Source organism: Entelurus aequoreus, linkage group LG24 (assembly GCF_033978785.1).
Source record: "Entelurus aequoreus isolate RoL-2023_Sb linkage group LG24, RoL_Eaeq_v1.1, whole genome shotgun sequence".
NCBI lineage: Eukaryota > Metazoa > Chordata > Actinopteri > Syngnathiformes > Syngnathidae > Entelurus > Entelurus aequoreus.
In genome coordinates, this window is record NC_084754.1 from 27,432,476 (window position 1) to 27,455,783 (window position 23,308).

General features: G+C 40.6%; 1 protein-coding gene across 3 annotated transcripts in view; it reads left to right on the top strand.

The window, feature by feature from the left end:
* Positions 1-23,308, top strand: part of kiaa1549la (KIAA1549-like a) — a 303,560-nt gene that overhangs the window by 156,725 nt on the left and 123,527 nt on the right. For all 3 annotated transcript variants that reach the window (XM_062035891.1, XM_062035892.1, XM_062035893.1), the window contains exons 9-11: positions 1,080-1,240; positions 10,522-10,693; positions 16,162-16,322. In XM_062035891.1, the coding sequence (XP_061891875.1) occupies positions 1,080-1,240; positions 10,522-10,693; positions 16,162-16,322 (494 nt within the window). The remainder of the gene's footprint in view (positions 1-1,079; positions 1,241-10,521; positions 10,694-16,161; positions 16,323-23,308) is intronic.

Consider the following 23,308-nt stretch of genomic DNA (forward strand, 5'->3'; position numbering starts at 1 on the left):
CTTTTTTTCGGTTGAATTTTGAATTTTAAAGAGTCGAAATTGAAGATAAACTATGTTTCAAAATTGTATTGTCATTTTTTTCATGTTTTCTCCTCTTTTAAACCGTTCAATTAAGTGTAAATATCATTAATTATTAATAATAACATAGAGTTAAAGGTAAATTGAGCAAATTGGCTATTTTCGGCAATTTATTTAAGTGTGTATCAAACTGGTAGCCCTTCGCATTAATCAGTACCCAAGAAGTAGCTCTTGGTTTCAAAAAGGTTGGTGACCCCTGGTTTAAAGTCATATCCAACAATTGCGACAACGACTTTTTACTGTCAACTGAGTTGAGCAAGGGTGAAGTGTCTTGCTCAAGGACACAACGGACACGACGAGGTTGGTAGACGGTGGGGATCGAACCGGGAACCCTCAGGTTGCTGGCACGGCCACTCTCCCCAATTAACACCACCAACAAGAATTCTGCAACTGAGCCATCATTGTGGCATTATTACATATACGTTTAAGCACAATATCTGGCTTAAACGGAGTTCATGCCATCATAGCACGCAATTCAAATGCAAAGCTGCTCATCATAAGCAAACAAGAGAGTGTAAAAAAGTGATTTGTCCAAACAACCCTCCCCAACTCACCCCAGGGCTCACTAGCGTGCTGACTCACACTCGTCTCCAGCTGCACTGTTTGTGTGGAAAAAAGCCAACTATTGATGTATAATTCACAGGTTGGGCCGAGAGAGAGAAAGGGCTTCACATCACATCATGGCTCAGTGTCAATGATGCTGAAATGTCTGTCACAGTTCTTGCTTGTCTGTGGTAGGAGATGTACTCAGTGGCAAGATTGAAGCATCTGCGGTTAATTTATGTTTGCTCAATGATAGATCGCTTCTTTGTGTGTGTGTCCAGAATAGCGACTGATAGTGTGTGATCCATGCGCCATTAACTGAACCCATTCTCTTTTTTGTTGATTCTCTTTCTCAATTGACTTGACTTCTTCTGTGCACCTGTATAACCTCTATGCCTGCTTAATTGTATTTTTCCGCTAAATCCGCACTCTCTGTCTCCTCATGCTTCTGCACACAGTGATCCAGGACGTGGACAGGTCTTCCCTGGAGGCCAACTACCAGAGCTTTGCCAATTTGATGGAGCAGCGCTTAGCTGAGCTCTTCCATGTGGCTGGCAGGCAGGGTTCTCAAACTTTGCGATCCAGGCGCGCAACTTCAGTGGGGGCCTTCACCGTACAGGTCGGTGGGATACATATTGTTTGCACCAATGCACACTATGCTAGTTTAGTGGACTTAAGCTTTCAAAATCTTGTTAGTTAACAATGTCTTCAAACCTGATACGGTTACTGAAACCCGGTTCCATATTGCCACTGATTTCATCATCATCATCATCATTTATTTTATTCCTTTCATGAAAATGCATATATACAAGCCACCTACAGTTCACACTTTCATTGTTTTTTGTTTCTCATACATTTATCTTATCCTATCTTATCCTTATCCTATCTTGCCGATTGTATTGTACCATATGCCCCGACAAGAAATCTGCGTTCAAAGAACTCCGGCTTATTAGTGATTCCCAGAGCCCAAAAAAAGTCTGCGGGCTATAGAGCGTTTTCTATTCGGGCTCCAATACTATGGAATGCCCTCCCGGTAAAAGTTAGAGATGCTACCTCAGTAGAAGCATTTAAGTCCCATCTTAAAACTCATTTGTATACTCTAGCCTTTAAATAGACTCCCTTTTTAGACCAGTTGATCTGCCGTTTCTTTTATTTTCTTTTCGACCGCGAACCTGTCCATCAGATGGGGACATCTCTACGCTGCTGACCCGTCTCCACTCGGGATGGTTCCTGCTGGCCCCACTATGGACTGGACTTTCACTGATGTGTTGGACTTTCACAATATTATGTCAGACCCACTCGACATCCATTGCTTTCGGTCTCCCCTAGAGGGGGGGGTTACCCACATATGCGGTCCTCTCCAAGGTTTCTCATAGTCATTCACATTGACGTCCCACTGGGGTGAGTTTTCCTTGCCCGTATGTGGGCTCTGTACCGAGGATGTCGTTTTGGCTTATACAGCCCTCTGAGACACTTGTGATTTAGGGCTATATAAATAAACATTGATTGATTGATTGATTGATTGATTTCCATGATCAGAAAGGAGCAGATGGAAGAATAATATTCTCATATTTATTTGCCCCCTTTTTTAACACAAATTATTTTTACAGATGTCCGATAACGGCTTTGTTGCCGATATCTGATATTCCGATATTGTCCAACTCTTAATTACCGATTCCGATATCAACCGATACCGATATATACAGTCGCGGAATTAACACATTATTATTCCTAATTTTGTTGTGATGCCCCGCTGGATGCATTAAACAATGTAACAAGGTTTTCCAAAATAAATCAACTCAAGTTATGGAAAAAAATGCCAACATGGCACTGCCATATTTATTATGGAAGTCACAAAGTGCATTCTTTTTTTTAACATGCCTCAAAACAGCAGCTTGGAATTTGGGACATGCTCTCCCTGACAGAGCATGAGGAGGTTGAGGTGGGCGGGGTTGAGGTGGGGGTGAGGGGGTAGGGGGTAGCAGGGGTGTATATTGTAGCGTCCCGGAAGAGTTAGTGCTGCAAGGGGTTCTGGGTATTTGTTCTGTTGTGTTTATGTTGTGTTACGGTGCGGATGTTCTCCCGAAATGTGTTTGTCATTCTTGTTTGGTGTGGGTTCACAGTGTGGTACATATTTGTAACAGTGTTAAAGTTGTTTATACGGTCACCCTCAGTGTGACCTGTATGGCTGTTGAGCAAGTATGGATTGCATTCACCTGTGTGTGAAAAGCCGTAGATAGTATGTGACTGGGCCGGCACGCAAAGGCAGTGCCTTTAAGGTTTATTGGCGTTCTGTACTTCTCCCTACGTCCGTGTACACAGCGGCGTTTTAAAAAGTCATAAAATTTACTTTTTGAAACCGATACCGATAATTTTGAAACCGATACCGATAATTTCCGACATTACATTTTAAAGCATTTATCGGCCGATAATATCCGCAGTCCGATATTATCGGTCATCTCTAATTATTTTAGATGACTATATCACTGTTCCCTCCACCAACACCCAAACTCCAACATACTTTTTAAATTTTGGTTTAAGCATTTTCAGAATGACACGTCCATTCAAAATCAAAAATCAGTTTGATATAATGCCAGTTGTCTCTTTTTGTAACTCTTTTTACATTCAAAAATATTCTTGCAACTTTTTAAGTCTTTCTTTAGAGAATTCCATGCTTTCACACCAGCAACAGACATTTGGATATTTAAAATCATACGGCCTTCTGTGACTCTCATCTTCAGACGTGAACACGAATAACTTAAGTAAGTCCTTCGGAAGATTTTTATTTCTAGCTTAAGAGCGTGCAATTCTATAATGTCTTTTAGTTTTAATAATCCTGACCTAATGAAGAGTGGATTTGTATGGTCTCTATATCCTACTTTAAAAATAATACGAATGACTCTTTTCTGTAAAAGAAATAAAGGCATTATGTTGCTGTGATATGTATTTCCCCATATTTCTACACAATAATTGAAATAAGGTAGAATAATTGAGCAATATAACATTCTCATTGTGTTATACAGGAAACTGTATTTAACCTTGTTATAATAAATGATAAATGGGTTATACTTGTATAGCGCTTTTCTACCTTCAAGGTACTCAAAGCGCTTTGACACTATTTCCACATTCACCCATTCACACACGCATTCACACACTGATGGCGGGAGCTGCCATGCAAGGCGCTAACCAGCAGCCATCAGGAGCAAGGGTGAAGTGTCTTGCCCAAGGACACAACGGACATGACTAGGATGGTAGAAGGTGGGGATTGAACCCCAGTAACCAGCAACAGTCCGATTGCTGGCAAAATAAATAAGCTTTTAGATACCTTATTTTTCACATAATGAATTATTGACCTATTCAAGGCTCCAATTATTTAAAATATTTCACTTTAAAATGTTTTATGTGAAAAATATTGCATATATTGTGTGGTTGCCATATACAAATATCATTGTTTTCTTTGACAATAGAGCCTAAAACAAACAAAATAATAGTTCAAACGTAAAATCAACAGATATATCTGAAGTTGATCTCGTAACTTAAGTGTTGAAAGTAAAAACAACTAATAAAAATGTATCACTTTATAGACAGCACCTTTATTTTGTCCATTCTTAGCATGTACAAGACACATAAGAACTTACAGCGCTCCTTAAAAAGGTGGGAAAAAGGTGACATTGGGAAAGGGGGAAGAGTAAAAAAAATATCAGTCTGAGGCTGGACCCTCAGGAGTGGTCCAGACTGAGTCCGAGGAAAAAACCTCGCATAGCATGGCACACATAAACATGGTACATGTAATCACAACAACTCGCAACAGAGGAGAGGGGAGTTGGGACCCTGGAGGCCGGCTGCCGCTATTAAAGCGCTACTCAGCCCCCACAACCCCGGAGGAATTAAGCAGTGGTGAAGGCGTTGATTTGGGGAGGGGCGTGTGTGTGCATGTATGCCCAATTCACTTGGGTGAGATGTTGGAATGTCTTTGTGAACTGAGGCCGATCTCAAAAGTTCGACCCAGGTGCTTTTTGAAAAAAAGGAAGGTCAAAAGCGTCCTTCTTTGAGGAGTCCTCGGGGGAGTTCTTTAGAACAGCCTGTTCCTGATAGCATCAGGCCATTCGAGGGAGTCAAATCGTAAATTAAGATGTTGTTTGTCAAAACAATGACATTCCTGCTCTGTGTCCGTGTGCTGGCTCTCTCAATTCCAATTAATTATTCTTTCTCGGCAAACTTCTCCAAGATGATATCCATTTTGCGATTCAAATCAGAAATCGCCCCGGTCTGTGATCCCACAGCACGACCCAATCCTTCCATTGCGTTGAACAGCCTTTGGGCCCCTTGAGTGGCTGCCATCGTCTTCCGAATTTGACGATACACCAGAGCAATGCCCAGCCCAATCAGCAAATGCCCTGCGATCACGGTTCCAAATAGGTAGATGTCTTCCACGTCCTCGATGGAAAGGACTGAGAGGCACATGAGTCTCCAAGTATTCCAGGAATCTCTCACGTACCCCGCAGCAATGGTTTCATCAGGGCAGCCAGGCTCCCCCGAACATCTTTTCCTTGTCGAAAAGACTGTGTCAATTGCGTCGAGAGTTCAGCTGATCATATTCATTTTGATGTTTAGATTTGAGGACAGCGCAAGAAAAGAGGCTTCAAAAAAGTTCAGACAAAGACAAGGACACAAGAAAGCAAGCAGGGAAGGAGGGAGCGGAGAAAAATGCGACCGCCCTCACCAAGAGTGGGGCACCTTTTGGATCCCAAATATATTTAATGGGATTTTATTCATCTTTTCACTGTGATTACTCAAAAATAATAATAAATTAAAATCAATGGTGTCCTGCATTATTGATCTTTTTAAGGCTGTAATTACTTCACATCAAACATTGCTTTCTGAATGTTTTTCGCAGTGGGGGAAATACTGCATATTTCAGTTTTATTATAAAAAAACAAAGTTGTCTTTGATAGGAAAGGCTGTTTTTTTTAACTTAATATCAACCTGAAGTTGATATATTTTAGAGATTTACTGTAAGCGTTAAATAAATTAAAAAAATAATAATTTAACTTTTTTTTAACAAATTTTAACATTTTAATAATTGAGACCCTTTATGGTCCCCGGGAGCCCTAAAGGTTAAAAAAAAACAAAAAAACCCCATATATTTTGTTATGGTTTTGAAAATGAAAAATATCAAATTGGCCCCCGCATGCTTTCATTTTCCCATGTGCGGCCCTCGGTGGAAAAAGTTTGGACACCCCTGATCTAGGATGACCCCAAGAAATCTGATTTTGGTCACCTTCTCAATTTTCACATTGTTTATTGATAAACTAACTTCTACCTTTCTTTTATTGCTGAATACCATCAATTTTGTATTTTCCAAATTTAAAGATAATTTATTTACATCAACTGTATTTAACGGTAGTAACCAGATGAAAAAAGAAGAAAATCTGAGTGAGTCATTTCGAGTCATTCCGGTGCTAAATTAATACAGACTTAGGGCCTGATCTACTAAGATCCAAATAGCACAGCGAAACAGCTTGTGCAGACTATACATTTGCGTGTAGTTTTGCGTGAAGTGGGCGTGTGGCGTGTGATCTACTTAGACTGCGTGTACAATTGATAACTAGTGCAGACGACTTTATTTACATGAAGTTTACTTTACACTCATTTTCACTGCATATTCATGGTGTCATCCTCCTACCTGTGGCGTTTTGCTCTCTTTTTGAAACATGCAGCAGACATGTACTACTTTTTGCTTTGATATTTTAGAAGCAGATCTACAATAAAACCCACAATTTTTTTGCGCGCTGAAAATGTGCCCTTGAAGATGCCGGCACTAACTGCGAGCATGCCCCGGAATGTTCAGGACGCAAGAAAATGTATACTGCAATATGTTTTTTTCATACATGCATATGAAAAAACGAACGTCTTTAAAAAAAACAACAACAAAAAAACACTTGCAAACAATGCATCAATAGATTGTTTACAAGCATACGTAGGACAGAACTGCAGCACAATTGTCTCCTTTCTCACAGCTATTTCTGCGCAAATGCACATTCTTTTTATACCTACTAAATATAGACGCACAACAGTGGCTGCAGTACAGTTTTAGAGTTGATAAATCACAATGCGTGTGGTCAATAATTAGTATTGTATTGTGGCCGTTCTGATGATCGGCATATATCTTTTATATATTGATTGTTTCCCTTATTTTGCTACCTTAAAAGACGCAATTCTCTGCAGACAAGCTTAGTAGATTATCTTTGCATTTGCTATCAAGTTTGCACTCTTTTTTTGTACAAGCAAACCTTAGATCAGGCCTTTAGGTTGCAACAGGTGCTTGTTGGTAATATTGTACAAGTAACGTCTTGTACGTAATGTAGCATCCCGACAGAAGCACGCAGAGTTTAACACTTTTTTAAAATTTTACTGGCGACCTCAACATGCCAACTGCAGCCCTCATAACACAGCTAGCAGATCTACCCTGTAGCCACAAGAACAACTGTCAGAATAATTGTATGTCAATTATCAAAAAACTTTCCGTTCTCAGAGTTCCCAGTGAACAGATGAAAGCTGTCTTTGTTGCACCAAGCCAAAGGTTTGGAAAATTCCGCTGTGTACGATGGGAGGAGACGGGATGGGTTATCTATTGTGATCCAAGACTTACCCAAGCTCGATCCAGGACCAGCCCAAGCCCGAGGCATCTTTTTCTTTTGTGTTAATGTGACCGAAAACAATGGCTGTTTACATACCCCCCATTCCTTTAGAAACAGCTGTTGTTGTGTAAACAGGGAATATCCAAATAAAAGAGGAGACGTAAACCTTTTTTCGTCAGAGCGTGGTGGAAGACTGTTCAGAGAGTACAATCGCCGCGTCTCTCCTCAAATTGAGCAAAATTGAGTCCTGTCTCGGTTTATTTCCTTGCTTCTTGTCTTGTTTAATAGATGTCATCGATGTTTGAACCTGACAACAACACAGCACTTCCTTATTAGGCACTAATGAGTGTTACGCCAAAGAAATTATGAGCGTCAAACATTACAAAACAAGTACGTTGTCTTTCTGCGCATTCTCTATGTTCTGTACTGGTGCTGGTTGTGCTGCAGTATTTACCGTAATTTACGGACTAAAAGCCACCACTTTTTTCCCACACTTTGATTACTGCGCTTAATACAATTCTGATGCTAATTAGTGGATTTTTTCGGGTTCACAAGCTTTACATGCCGCCAATAAATTACCCTCGTCACATCGGACCAATGAAATTGCCAACCGGGTCACAGTTCTTGTCACATTCTTCAACATTCAAATTTAGTACCTACTCAGTGGCCTAGTGGTTGGAGTGTCCGCCCTGAGATCGGTAGGTTGTGAGTTCAAACCCCGGCCGAGTCATACCAAAGACTATAAAAATGGGACCCATTACCTCCCTGCTTGGCACTCAGCATCAAGGGTTGAAATTGGGGGTTAAATCACCAAAATGATTCCCGGGCGCGGCCACCGCTGCTGCTCACTGGTCCCCTCACCTCCCAGGGGGTGATCAAGGGTGATGGGTCAAATGCAGAGAATAATTTCGCCACACTTAGTGTGTGTGTGACAATCATTGGCACTTTAACTTTAACTTTAGTTGTCATTGGACATTTTTCCCATGAAAAAAAACCGCAGTGTTGGTCTTTTCATAGAGCATCATCACTGTTTGACTTATTTACTAGGCCGCACTTCTATAGCAAGGGCCGACAACCCAAAACGTTGAAAGAGCAATTTGGACCATAAATACAAAAAGCAAATCTGTCTGGAGCCGCAAAAAATGAAAAGCCGAATATAAGTGTTATAATGAAGGCAACACATGACGTATGTGTCTATATTAGCTATAATAGCCTACTATCAACATGACTATGTGTCGCAGGCTGAAACAAATCTTTGTTGACAGAAATGTTGAAATTGTATATTTATTCCACACATTTTTACAACATTAAAAACCATTAGTAAATCAGAGGCCACTCAGAAGGTGAGATAACTCCTGGAAATTACTGGCGTTTAAAGGCCAAAGGTGTAGATGTGTGTGTCCAAGTTAAAGGAAACGGCAGGCTGTCTTCTTCTAATGGATTTATTACTATCTTTGGCAAGCTGGGTAATGTTTGCTGTGGTCTGGAACAACATGGCGCACAGACAACTATCAGCAATGCAGCCAATATTACATACAGATAATGTGTCATGAGGCATGCAAATATAAATTATATACAAAGAGGATAAAAGTAAAGGATATTAAATGAGCTCAAATATACCTACAAATGAGTTATAATGATGCAATATGTACATACAGCTAGCCTAAATAGCATGTTAGCATTGATTAACTTGCAGTCAGCACAGACCAAATATGCCTGATTAGCACTCCAACAAGTCAATAACATCAACAAAGCTCACCTTTGTGCATTCACGCACAGCATGAAACGTTTGGTGGACAAAATGAGACAAAGGAGTGGAAGATTTTACACGTAAACAAAGTGTTGCGTCACAGTCCACACTATGGGGAGTTCAAGAACTGCCGAAATTAGGAGGACAAAACGATGTTCACCAAATAGTCTCATCAGTGAAGCATACACACAAACATATTAAACAGTGGGCTTTCTAACAATTGGGAAGGTTTGTGTCATGTTTGTCCTCAAACAAAAATCATACTAAAACAAAAACAATTATTTCCCCCCCATCTTTTTCCATTTTCAATCCTTTTTTAAAAAATGCTCCAGGGAGCCACTAGGGCGGCACTAAGGAGCCGCGGGTCGCTGACCGCCGTTCTATAGCAACAAACCTGTGAATGTTAACAGCTCATGTGTACCTGAACACTCGTCGAGATTAACAAACCTGTTTTAATGACCACATATTGAATGTATCCCACGCCATAACTGGGATGACAGTATATTCTTATTATTTTGTATCTCCGACTCGGCATTTTGCTTTACAAACTCTAGTTTTTATGGGAAGACACAAGGTACCGATTTAGGAGCTCACAGAGAGACAGGCGTTCAAAATAGTCCGGCCAAAAATAGGCCACAACCTGGATTTAACCGCGCAAATAGATATAAAATAACTAATGCATTTGTGAATATGTTTCAGTTGACTGATGCACTAAGTATAGCTTCTCAATCATCTTTTCAACCTTCTCATGACACATCCTGTCGTCGTCTGTTTATGAAATTATAGGCATGCACTAAGCATGAGAACACATCTAAGGACATTGCTAAAACTACTAGAAACAAGAAATATCCAAAGCATAATTTAAACCTGGACATGTACAAACTTTGTGCAGTGGTCTGAATCTCCTGGCCACAAGTGGCCACTGAGCTTAGAGTGTCACAGAAGGTCACCAGCAGGTTGCGGATGAATACAGACAGACTAGAAGAGTCACAGAGATGTAAATGTACTTCTTTCTGTGAAAATGTGTTGGTCCAATCTCTGATCACTAGCACCCGTTGTGCATTTTGACATTAAGTTCCTGGTTCGAGAACAGCAAAACTACTGAACAGTTGGACATGGCATTTAATCCTTCAGAGATAATAAATTAAGTTCACCTGGTAAAGGTTGTATCCATCCATCTATCCATCCATCCATTTATACCGCTTGTCCCTCTCGGGGTAGAAATTTCACCTCAAAGCTGAATATCCAAAACTGTCTGTGAGTATGGTGTATATTATTCAAAATTGTTTCATTTTTAGTCGTCATCCTCTCTGAGTGCGACAATTTGTAGCAAATTACAAAAAAAACACACGCTCTGAATTTGGATTCAGTTGCTGTGGACATCTTTTTAATTGGTTATTGTTGTCATAAGAAACATGCTGTATATGTAGTGTGACCTATTTCAGCAGTAGACCAAAACCAAGTCTTCACAAAGCTTCACACTAAAGGTCCCGCCTTGTCTTTTCTCAGATGGTGAGCATGCGTCGGCTGCCTGGTCCCAGGAACTCAGCAGAGATGACATATTATGCACTGTTGAACGGAGCGGCCATGACTGGAACTACTGCCGCCAAGACGCTGAGTAGTTTGGACTCCCAGACCATGGCATTGACTCTAGGCTACTTTGTACAAGTGCAAGCTGAACGTAAGCTTGTTTGCTCAATTGTATTCACTTTTTCAGATTTGATTACAAAAGAGTTTAAAAGAATTATGTACTAATGACAAACTGGACATATTTTGGGTGTTTCCAGTCAAATAATATTCTTTAATATGGTTAAAGAGTGTCTGTGTGGTTGTCCAGATGGAATATACATTGTCTTTAAATACTGTCATTATTGATTTGAAACAAACAAATACATACATGTAATTACTGTACGGACATTTTAAGCAGTTTTCAGGGGCATACATCACTTTGGATTGGACAAGATTGTAATTAAACCTTATGTTAGAGAGAAGAGCTCAGTTCATCCTAGGACTTGCAAAGGTTGTTAACAAAATTATTTGGACCTGATCATGTTTATTGTTCCTTGCAAGCCCTCCAACCTTTTCTAACTAGCAAAGCCCACCAGTTTCCAAAAAAAGGGATATGTCGGAAAATGAGCGATAATGGTACATGTGTGAACGAATACATAATGCCTGATCTACTAAAGGTTTGCATGTAATAAAACATGTGCTGATTTGTTAGCACACGCAAAGCTGATCTATTAAGCTAGTGCGCAGATCACAATCCATTTAGCGTGTCTGTGTTCATGTACAGTACAGGCCAAAAGTTTGGACACACCTTCTCATTCAATGCATTTTCTTTATTTTCATGACTATTTCAATTGTAGATTGTCACTGAAGGCACCAAGACTATGAATGAACACATGTGGAGTTATGTACTTAACAAAAAAGGTGAAATAACTGAAAACAAGTTTTATATTCTAGTTTCTTCAAAATAGCCACCCTTTGCTCTGATTACTTTTTTGCACACTTTTGGCATTCTCTCGATGAGCTTCAAGAGGTAGTCACCTGAAATGGTTTTCCCGTGACAGGTGTGCTTGAAGCTCATCAAGAGAATGCCAAGAGTGTGCAAAGCAGTAATCAGAGCAAAGGGTGGCTATTTTGAAGAAACTAGAATATAAAACATGTTTTCAGTTATTTCACCTTTTTTGTTAAGTACATAACTCCACATGGGTTTATTCATTGTTTTGATGCCTTCAGTGACAATCTACAATGTAAATAGTCATGCAAATAAAGAAAATGCATTGAATGTGTCCACACTTTTGGCCTGTACTGTATATCCAGAATATATGCCGATTATCAGAACACCCACAATATTGGGAGGAGGGGATGCAAATATAATCATTTAGTGCTTGCAATGTGATTTATCAGGACTAAGCTATTTTGCGTTTATATTTAGCATGTCTGAAATGTACGCTAAAACTGGCACAGTTATGCACAAATGATCTGTGAGAAAGTAAGCAATTGCACTCAAAGATAGACGACGAAAGAGAATCCTCTATCCTGTGAGCCAACATATTTGGACTGTCAGAATTGTAAATATTTGACATATCGTCTATTCAGGAATATCGTTTTATTATATAAACTGCTTGATGACTTAAGGACTTGTTTTGAGGTCTGCTGGCGTTTTTGTTAATAGCATTCATTTTTTCATGAAAAAAACAAACAAGCAAAGTACATTTTCTTGCATTTAGATCATTCCTGGCACACAATCATAACAGAGTGCACACCCACCCTTTGGGTGTGCTAAAAATAGGTTATGTTGTCTAGATCACACTTATAAATCGCTCAGAAAAGGGGGTATATATTATATTTGGGTACGGCGTGGCACAGTTGGGAGAGTGGCTGTGCCAGCAACCTGAGGGTTCCTGGTTCAATCCCCACCTTCTACCATCCTAGTCACGTCCGTTGTGTCCTTGAGCAAGACACTTCACCCTTGCTCCTGATGAGCCCTGATTAGCGCCTAGCATGGCAGCTCCCGCCATCAGTGTGTGAATGTGTGTGTGAATGGGTGAATGCGGAAATAGTGTCAAAGCGCTTTGAGTTCCTTGAAAAAAGGTAGAAAAGCGCTGTACAAGTACAACCCATTTACCATTTACCATATTTGTGTGCTGCACAGTCCACAATATGATGCATGATATATATGACGTCATGAATGTGGAGGGAAATGAGTGTTTCCATGGTAGGCATGGGAAGCTACCAGTGTTTCGATGACTAGGAATCCTTTGCCAGTTTTGTTAACGATACCCTTATCGATTCCCGTGGGCGCGTGTGACGCCACCACGTACGGCGCAGAAGCGACCCAAAAGCTGGAGAGTTATTCACGAGGAAGGAAGATAGGGAACTTGCAAAACTTGCAAAGCGGCTATTTTTATTATTATATTGTTTTTTTTTTCCATTTCCCAGGAACCCTGACCCTGGCACCCCATGGAGGTTGTCGGCCTCTTAAAACCTCACTGTTGAGTTTGTACGTTAATTTTTTTGTAAACTAAACAGAGTTAACGCTAATCAACTTGTTTGTTATCCTCTTATCCAAATGAGAATCGATAAGAGAACCACTAAAGAACCGAATCGTTAAGCAGAATTGAGAGTGGAATTGGATTTGAACAAATCTTACTAATTCCCATCCCTACTCCATGGGCACAGCCGGTATATCCATCCATCTATTTTCTACCGCTTGTCCCTTTCGGGGTTGCGGGGGGTGCAGGAGCCTATCTCAGCTGCATTCGGGCGGTAGGCAGGGTGTACAGTACACACAAAAACCTAATTTAGGTAAGGCGCTTTTCACCACTTTTGCACATGTTGTCAATTGTAAAGTCTTAGTAGATCACCCGCAACACACCCACTATTAGTACCCACATTTTCTTTTACTTTGCACACACTTCGTTTTTGGATCTTGGTAGATCAGGCCCATAGTGTATAGTACAGGGGTCGGCAACCCGCGGCTCCGGAGCTGCATGCGGCTCTTTGATCACTCTGATGCGGCTCAGCTGCATACTTGCCGACCCCCCGATTTTCCCAGGAGATTTATGGATCTCAATGCCTCTCCTAGATAACTCCCAGGGCAAATATAATCCTATTTTCACTCTAATTACTAGATTAAGGGCATGCCCAATTGCACTGCATTAATTGTTCCTTATAGCATTTACAAACAGTGTGCCAGCCCGGCCACATGTTGTATGTAGCTTTTACTTGCACACGTGGGAGACAGCAAAACATACTTAGTCATCAGCCACACAGCTTACACTGACGGTAGCCGTATAAAACAACTTTAACACTGTTATGTTACAAATATGCGCCACACTGTGAACCCACACCAAAAAAGAATGAAAAACACATTTCTGGAGAACATCCCACCGTAACACAACATAAACACAACATAACCAATACCCAGAATCCCATGCAGCCCTAACTCTTCCGGTCTACATTATACACCCCCGCTACCACCAAACCCCCCCACACATCAACCCCCCTCCCACCCCCCACCCCCCGCCGTGCGTCGGTTGAGCGAAGAGTTAGTGCTGCATGGGATTCTGGGTATTTACTTACACCGTCAGTGTAAACTGTGTGGCTGCTGACCTAGTACGCCTTGCTGTCACTTACGTGAGCAAGATGAAGCTGCATTCTACATGTGGTCGAGCAGGTACACTGTTTGGGCAGACCGTAGAGGACGTCAAAAGCAGCGCCATCGCTCCCTGATATTAGGTAGCCTCCGTGTTGGCAAGTATGGCGCTATCAAGCGCCATTCATTCAAAACTCGCGGGCCGTACTAACATCAAATATACATATCAAAGTGCGTGCCGGTGCGTGAGTCTGAGATCTCTGGTTAACATAGCACAAAGCAATATAAGCTTTGTATGCGGTGTTTTTCATTTTAAATAAATTTTTTTTTTTTGTGGCTCCCATTATTTTCTTTAATTTGTGAAACTTGCCAAAATGGCTCTTTGAGTGGTAAAGGTTGCCGACCCCTGGTATAGTATATCTTCATTAATTCTGAAGTCCAGCTGAGGGAGGTGAACACGAAAACCCATCTGTTTCCTGCAGCTTTTGCAGTTCAGTGACATGATAGCTGTCATGTAACTTGGAAGCTAACGACAGGCAGAACATGGAGTACAGTCTACACCCTCAACTGATTGCCTGTCAATCACAGTGTTGATACTTGCCGATGTAACCATTGACATTCCTTTTTCGGTCTGTGATAGAAAAAATGGAATGGCCAAAACAAAGCATGCAAGCTTGTAAAAAGTGAAATGGATTACCACAGAAAGTTCAAGTTGAATAGGACTTGACTCCCCCAATATGGTAAATGGTAAATGGGTTATACTTGTATAGCGCTTTTCTACCTTCACAACATCACACACATTCACTCACTGATGGCGGTAGCTGCCATGCAAGGCGCTAACCACGAGCAAGGGTGAAGTGTCTTGCTCAAGGACACAACGGGCGTGACTAGGTTGGTAGAAGCTGGGGATTGAACCAGGAAACCTCAGGTTGCTGGCACGGCCACTCTCCCAACCGCGCCACGCCGCCCCCCCTACATCGGAAAGGCTGACTCCTGATTGTTCTTTTCCAGTGGCGGGCCGTGCGTTTCCCACCTAGGCCTTCAGTGATGTCAGACTTCAATGATTTCCTCTCAAAATACCATCATTTATGTCCCCACATGACCATTGCTGGAGAAATACTATACAGAAACACATGTACGCACTACTGTACATTGAAACACATCAAAAGTGCACAAAACGGGTCATTTTCTGGCGCTTTTAAAAATCCATAAACCCGCATCACCAATTCAAACATCGTATGTGGTACTGTCAAAATTAAAATTGCAAAAAACATAGTAAACGTGAAAAAATAAAGAAATAAAATATTTGAACTCACAATTTGTAGCACCCATTCGACGCCGTATAGCCCCTCATAGTCGGTTGATTTGAGTGGAAATAGCGGGCATTTCCCCATTTCATCGCCGAACTCGTCTTACAAGATGTAGAGTCTCTTAAGTATCCTTCTTGAAAATGGCCTTGCAAATATATATTTGCCACCTAATCAACATTTTGCTCTCGTTCTTTGTGAGTACCGGCAAGTTTTATCTGGCTTTGTATGGCTCGTATGGCTCCTGTGCCACTTCCTGGTTTCGCAACTTGTGATTGGATACTCACTTGGGACTCCCAAGTGAGTATCCAATCACAGCGTAAGGCCAGCGAGAAGGCCTTACTGGCAATAACTCGTGATCTGATTGGCTATCGCAACTGTCTATAACCAATATGTGTCCGTTTTTTATTCTGAAGGCCTCGGGCAGATTTGGTACAGCATGGCAACATAAACTAGCTGAATTCTGATTTGATACAAACTGTAACGTAAAAACAACAGCACTGGAAAGAGCATAATATGACATGAAGATAATGTGAATTCTTTTAGATATTTAGGGAAAGTAAATCAAAAATTACTTTTATCTTTAATTATGATCATGATTTCTGGTTATGTTAGGCCAGCAGAGAAGGCCTTGCTGGCCCTGACGGCACACCACTGTTGTTTCCTGGTTTTCATTATCTGGTATTGACATGAATCGAATAGTAAACACGACAGCAATGCATGCTCCTTATCTGTGTGCAGCTGTGGTGAAGATGCCACCGAGCAACCTGTGGATCATGGCTGTTCTCACGCCTCTATGCTTGTTGATGGTGGTAATCGGCATGGTGGTCTTCATCCTCTGTAAAAGGAACAGGGTCATCTTCAAAGCAGGCGCTTTCAGAAACTTCAAGAGTCGCACTAAGGTAAGGCAAAAATTGTATTTCATGATGTTGAATCTGCTATTTGCCAAAATTGCCCTCTTTCTCCCTCCAACGATGACATGACTGAGTTGGTGTTTAGTCGCACTCAGGCTCTTTTAACGCCACCCAGTACCCAACTCATAGATATTTCTGAATTGCATTACGTAACCTGGATGTGTGACAATTACACTCAGAACTGATCATGTTAAGTTGTCCCTGCAGAACAAGGAAATTGAATCCCATCTGTGTGGGTCTGGCTCATTTATTTTCTCACTGTCCAATAGCCCTTGGTCATTGCTAATCATGCATGCTGCAAAGACTAATAGGCGTAGAGGAGACAACCAAGGATCACTGCACTGCAAGGGATCCTTTGGGTTACATTTGCCCTTTAAATCATAACAGTTACTCACACTCATCTGAGGTTGAATACATATATTTTTTTTTTAAATACATTTCTTTTATGGATGACGAGGCTATATTTTTTTCTGTCCCTAGTGAAATTTATACGACCCTATGAACAATTTTCACATGTTCATTTTCGATACAGATTGTCCCCATAAAGGTTGTAGGTGAGCTGGAACCTATCCCAGCCAGTTAATGACAGGGCACACATAGAACAATTACTATTTACACTCACATTCACATCTGTAGTAGTGTTGTCCTGATACCAATGTTTTGGTACAGGTGCTGGTACCAAAATGTATTTCGATACTTTTCTTAATAAAGGGGACCATAAAAATTGCATTATTGGCTTTATTTTAACTATAAATCTTACGGTACATTAAACATATGTTTCTTATTGCAAATTTGTCCTTAAATAAAATAGTGAACATACTAGACAACTTGTCTTTTAGTAGTAAATAAACAAACAAAGGCTCCGAATTTAGTCTGCTGACACATGCAGTAACATATTGTGTTATTTTCCATTCTATTATTTTATTATTGTTATTATGAATTATTAATCTAATTGTTCATTTACTGTTAATATCTGCTTACTTTCTCTTTTAACATGTTCTATCTGCACTTCTGTTAAAATTTAATAATCACTTACTGTTCTGTTGTTTGGATGCTTTACATGCTGAAAATTTAAATTTCCCCCCGGGGATTAATACATTATTTCTGATTCTGATTCTGATTATTTTTGGATGATACCACACATTTAGATATCAATCTGATACCAAGTAGTTACAGGATCATAAATTGGTCATATTCAAAGTCCTCATGTGTCCAGCGACATATTTCCTGAGTTTATAAACATAATATACTGTACATTTAAAAAAAAAACGCAAAAAATAAGTTATGATGCCAAAAAATATGGATGTAATCATAGTAGTATCGACAAGATACGCTCCTGTACTTGGTATCATTACAGTGGATGCTAGGTGTAAATCCACCAATGGCGTTTGTTTACATTTTGACATCGGTGAGCTACGGTGTGTAGTGAATCATGTTTAGCTATTCCTCGTCCTGCAGAAACATACTTTATTTGTCGCCATGGAGGCGAGGATTAGTGATTTAGAAGTAGCTAAAACACTGCCGACTGCGGCTGGACTTCAGCCGCTAGTGAGCGAGCCGTGTCTTAAAGCGCCTCTTCCTGAGGGTGTTATAACTTCCCCTTTATCTTTAGTTTTTAAGCCAAAATGCGTCCGTTCTCCGTTTTCTGTCTACACACTGTGTCTGCTTGTAAGTACTCTGTGATTGTGCGCTACCGAATACGCTCGTCTGCTCGTCAACCAGCAATGACACAAGGTGACGACGACAGGGGGACCGGTACTTTTTAGACGTGGTATAGTACCGAATATGGTTAATTAGTATCGCGGTACCATACTAGTACCGGTATCCTGTACAACCCTAATGTATAGACATTTTTTTGGTTTCCAATTACGCAAACGTGCAGGTTTTTGGGATATGGGGGGACAGACTCACGCCAGCAACAATGGCAAATCCCACCAGAATATCCCAGCTGCTAGGAAGACATTTTAATCACTATGCCATTGTGCTGCATAAAATACTGTTTTTTCACTTTTCATCAAGAAACACATAATTGTAATTTTAACAAAATAGAAACAACTATTTGGTGATACACACAGCACACACTGTATTCCAGGAGACAAAGGGAGCTCTAAACTCTGGGTTCTCTTTGCCGCCATTGCCAGACATAACTCCCGCTAGTCAAATGCTTGGCTGCACCGTTTTTGTCCGCCTAAATCTTAAATACTTGCTTTTTTGTCCACAACGCCAATTGATCACTTTTTGTCCTTCACTAATGCCACCGTAACAAAGTGAAGGCTCTGTACTGAAAAATCTGAATATAAATGACCATTGCACCACAGTCTAATGTATAGGTTCATGTGTATGACATTACACTATTTTCACACCGACAGCTGTACCTCAACTTATGAGCTCAATTTGTTCCATCACAGATCACTTATATCTCACATCAGTCCTGCCCATTAAAATGAATTTTAATCAATTTGAACAATGTTTGGCTCTCCGAAAACTCTACAATATTCACATGTAACTAACCTTTTTCAAAAGAAAATCAAACTTTTAGATAATAAATATAGTTTGCCGATATGTACTACAAACAACTGCAGTTATAATATTGTTCATTATTTACCTTGGGGACCGGACTTTTGGAGGTGTCTTCTACGTGCTGCTTCTCTGGAACTGTTATTGTTGTAAATGTTTCCCACAGACGTCTTTAAGTGACGAACCAGATGTCAGAGTTGACAGCAACCTGTGTTTATGTGCCAAAAGTAATGCTCGACAGTCCAGTTTGTTAATGCGGGACAAGACAGAATGAACTGAAATACATCAAACACAGCATCTGCAGCTTCTCCATATTTTCAAGGCTAATATTCCGTCCTGTGAAGTTTTTGTCTGCATGCCGAAGAGGTTGGCTGCGGCTTGTGTGATGCGGTCGGGCAGACTCGCCGGGTAGGACATGTTTTTAATGATTTCTTTCTCTGATTCGGTCGTCCGCCTATTCTCCTTTGCACTAACTTTCTCAGTTCCTGTGGATAGAGGGCAGGATTGTGTCGATCTCAGCCTGCGTCCTGTGGACAAACACTACTTGCTCATAACTCTAATCTATGCTCACAACTTAAAGCAGAACAAAAAGCAGAGAGACAGCTCGTATTTTAACATAGTGGTTAAGTTGAGGTACCACTACGTTTTTGTTTTTTATGTTTACATTCTAACTGTTCCACTTCCTGCGTACAAAGTCGCAACGTTTCTTCACACACTGCGTTTAAAAAAAGAATCCTTGTGTCAGGAACTTGCATGGCTTTAGTTGATGTACAAACCCCGTTTCCATATGAGTTGGGAAATTGTGTTAGATGTAAATATAAACAGAATACAATGATTTGCAAATCCTTTTCAACCCATATTCAATTGAATGCACTACAAAGACAAGATATTTGATGTTCAAACTCATGAACTTTTTTTTTTTTTGGCAAATAATAATTAACTTAGAATTTCATGGCTGCAACAAGTGCCAAAGTAGTTGGGAAAGGGCATGTTCACCACTGTGCTACATCACCTTTTCTTTTAACAACACTCAATAAACGATTGGGAACTGAGGAAACTAATTGTTGAAGCTTTGAAAGTGGAATTCTTTCCCATTCTTGTTTTATGTAGAGCTTCAGTCGTTCAACAGTCCGGGGTCTCCGCTGTCGTATTTTACGCTTCATAATGCGCCACACATTTTCGATGGGAGACAGGTCTGGACTGCAGGCGGGCCAGGAAAGTACCCGCACTCTTTTTTTACGAAGCCACGATGTTGTAACACGTGCTGAATGTGGCTTGGCATTGTCTTGCTGAAATAAGCACGGTGCCTTCACAGATGTGTTAGTTACTCATTCCTTGGGCACTAATGCACCCCCATACCATCACAGATGCTGGCTTTTCAACTTTGCGTCAATAACAGTCTGGATGGTTCGCTTCCCCTTTGGTCCGGATGACACGATGTCGAATATTTCCAAAAACAATTTGAAATGTGGACTCGTCAGACCACAGAACACTTTTCCACTTTGCATGAGTCCATCTTAGATGATCTCAGTCCCAGAGAAGCCGGCGGCGTTTCTGGATGTTGTTGATAAATGGCTTTCGCTTTGCATAGTAGAGCTTTAACTTGCACTTACAGATGTAGCGACCAACTGTATTTAGTGACAGTGGTTTTCTGAAGTGTTCCTGAGCCCATGTGGTGATATCCTTTAGAGATTGATGTCGGTTTTTGATACAGTGCCGTCTAAGGGATCGAAGGTCACGGTCATTCAATGTTGGTTTCCGGCCATGCCGCTTTCGTGGAGGGATTTCTCCAGATTCTCTGAACCTTTTGATGATATTATGGACCGTAGATGTTGAAATCCCTAAATTTCTTGCAATTGCACTTTGAGAAACGTTGTTCTTAAACTGTTTGACTATTTTCTCACGCAGTTGTGGACAAAGGGGTGTACCTCGCCCCATCCTTTCTTGTGAAAGACTGAGCATTTTATGGGAAGCTGTTTTTATACACAATCATGGCACCCACCTGTTCCCAATTAGCCTGCACACCTGTGTGATGTTCCAAATAAGTGTTTGATGAGCATTCCTCAACTTTATCAGTATTTATTGCCACCTTTCCCAACTTCTTTGTCACGTGTTGCTGGCATAAAATTGTAAAGTTAATGATTATTTGCAAAAAAAATAATGTTTATCAGTTTGAACATCAAATATGTTGTCTTTGTAGCATATTCAACTGAATATGGGTTGAAAATGATTTGCAAATCATTGTATTCCGTTTATATTTACATCTAACACAATTTCCCATCTCGTATGGAAACGGGGTTTGTAACTCCAGGATGCAGAAACGGGAAGCAACGTGCGGGTAAAAAGGTTGAATGAGCAAAAAGTCCAAAAGGCACACCATGAACATTAGTCACAATAAACAAACGAACCAGTGCTGCAAGGAAGATGAATCCTCCTGATTAGTGATCACCAACTTATTGTTATGTAAACAGTATAGATATTATTACGAATGACCTGTCTGATGACAAAGATGTTTACAGGGAGCATCGAAAATTATATGCTCGAGCAAACACGCTGTGTCGTAAGTACAGCCTGCGCTCAGTTTCTGTGAGGATCACACTTCTTTAAAGCATATTGTACACCTGTGTATACTGCACACCTGAGGTGTCAATTCAAACAAGCCCACGTTAGAAAGCTCATAGTGGCTTACAGTGAGTGAGATCAGCTGATACCAAGACAGATACCGATCACTGTAAATGTTTTAATTGATGTATTCATTTATTACTCTCTTTTATTATATACAATTGTTTGATCAAAACAAGTAGTACAAAATGACCAAAATAAAGCAAACTCTACTATCTACTACTCATTGAAGTACAAACCCCGTTTCCATATGAGTTGGGAAATTGTGTTAGATGTAAATATAAACGGAATACAGTGATTTGCGAATAATTTTCAACCCATATTCAGTTGAATATGCTACAAAGACAACATATTTGATGTTCAAACTGATAAACATTTTTTTTTTGCAAATAATCATTAACTTTAGAATTTGATGCCAGCAACACGTGACAAAGAAGTTGGGAAAGGTGGCAATAAATACTGATGAAGTTGAGGAATGCTCATCAAACACTTATTTGGAACATCCCACAGGTGAACAGGCAAATTGGGAACAGGTGGGTGCCATGATTGGGTATAAATGTAGATTCCATGAAATGCTCAGTCATTCACAAACAAGGATGGGGCGAGGGTCACCACTTTGTCAACAAATGCGTGAGCAAATTGTTGAACAGTTTAAGAAAAACCTTTCTCAACCAGCTATTGCAAGGAATTTAGGGATTTCACCATCTACGGTCCGTAATATCATCAAAGGGATCAGAGAATCTGGAGAAATCACTGCACGTAAGCAGTAAAGCCCGTGACCTTCGATCCCTCAGGCTGTACTGCATCAACAAGCGACATCAGTGTGTAAAGGATATCACCACATGGGCTCAGGAACACTTCAGAAACCCACTGTCAGTAACTACAGTTGGTCGCTACATCTGTAAGTGCAAGTTAAAACTCTCCTATGCAAGGCGAAAACCGTTTATCAACAACACCCAGAACCGCCGTCGGCTTCGCTGGGCCTGAGCTCATCTAAGATGGACTGATACAAAGTGGAAAAGTGTTCTGTGGTCTGACGAGTCCACATTTCAAATTGTTTTTGGAAACTGTGGACGTCGTGTCCTCCGGACAAAAGAGGAAAAGAACCATCCGGATTGTTATAGGCGCAAAGTTGAAAAGCCAGCATCTGTGATGGTATGGGGGTGTATTAGTGCCCAAGACATGGGTAACTTACACATCTGTGAAGGCGCCATTAATGCTGAAAGGTACATACAGGTTTTGGAGAAACATATGTTGCCATCCAAGCAACGTTACCATGGACGCCCCTGCTTATTTCAGCAAGACAATGCCAAGCCACGTGTTACATCAACGTGGCTTCATAGTAAAAGAGTGCGGGTACTAGACTGGCCTGCCTGTAGTCCAGACCTGTCTCCCATTGAAAATGTGTGGCGCATTATGAAGCCTAAAATACCACAACGGAGACCCCCGGACTGTTGAACAACTTAAGCTGTACATCAAGCAAGAATGGGAAATAATTCCACCTGAGAAGCTTAAAAAATGTGTCTCCTCAGTTCCCAAACGTTTACTGAGTGTTGTTAAAAGGAAAGGCCATGTAACACAGTGGTGAACATGCCCTTTCCCAACTACTTTGGCACGTGTTGCAGCCATGAAATTCTAAGTTAATTATTATTTGCAAAAAAAACATAAAGTTTGAACATCAAATATCTTGTCTTTGTAGTGCATTCAATTGAATATGGGTTGAAAAGGATTTGCAAATCATTGTATTCCGTTTATATTTACATCTAACACAATTTCCCAACTCATATGGAAACGGGGTTTGTACTTTGATTTTTGCCGTCAATGTTCTCCTGTGT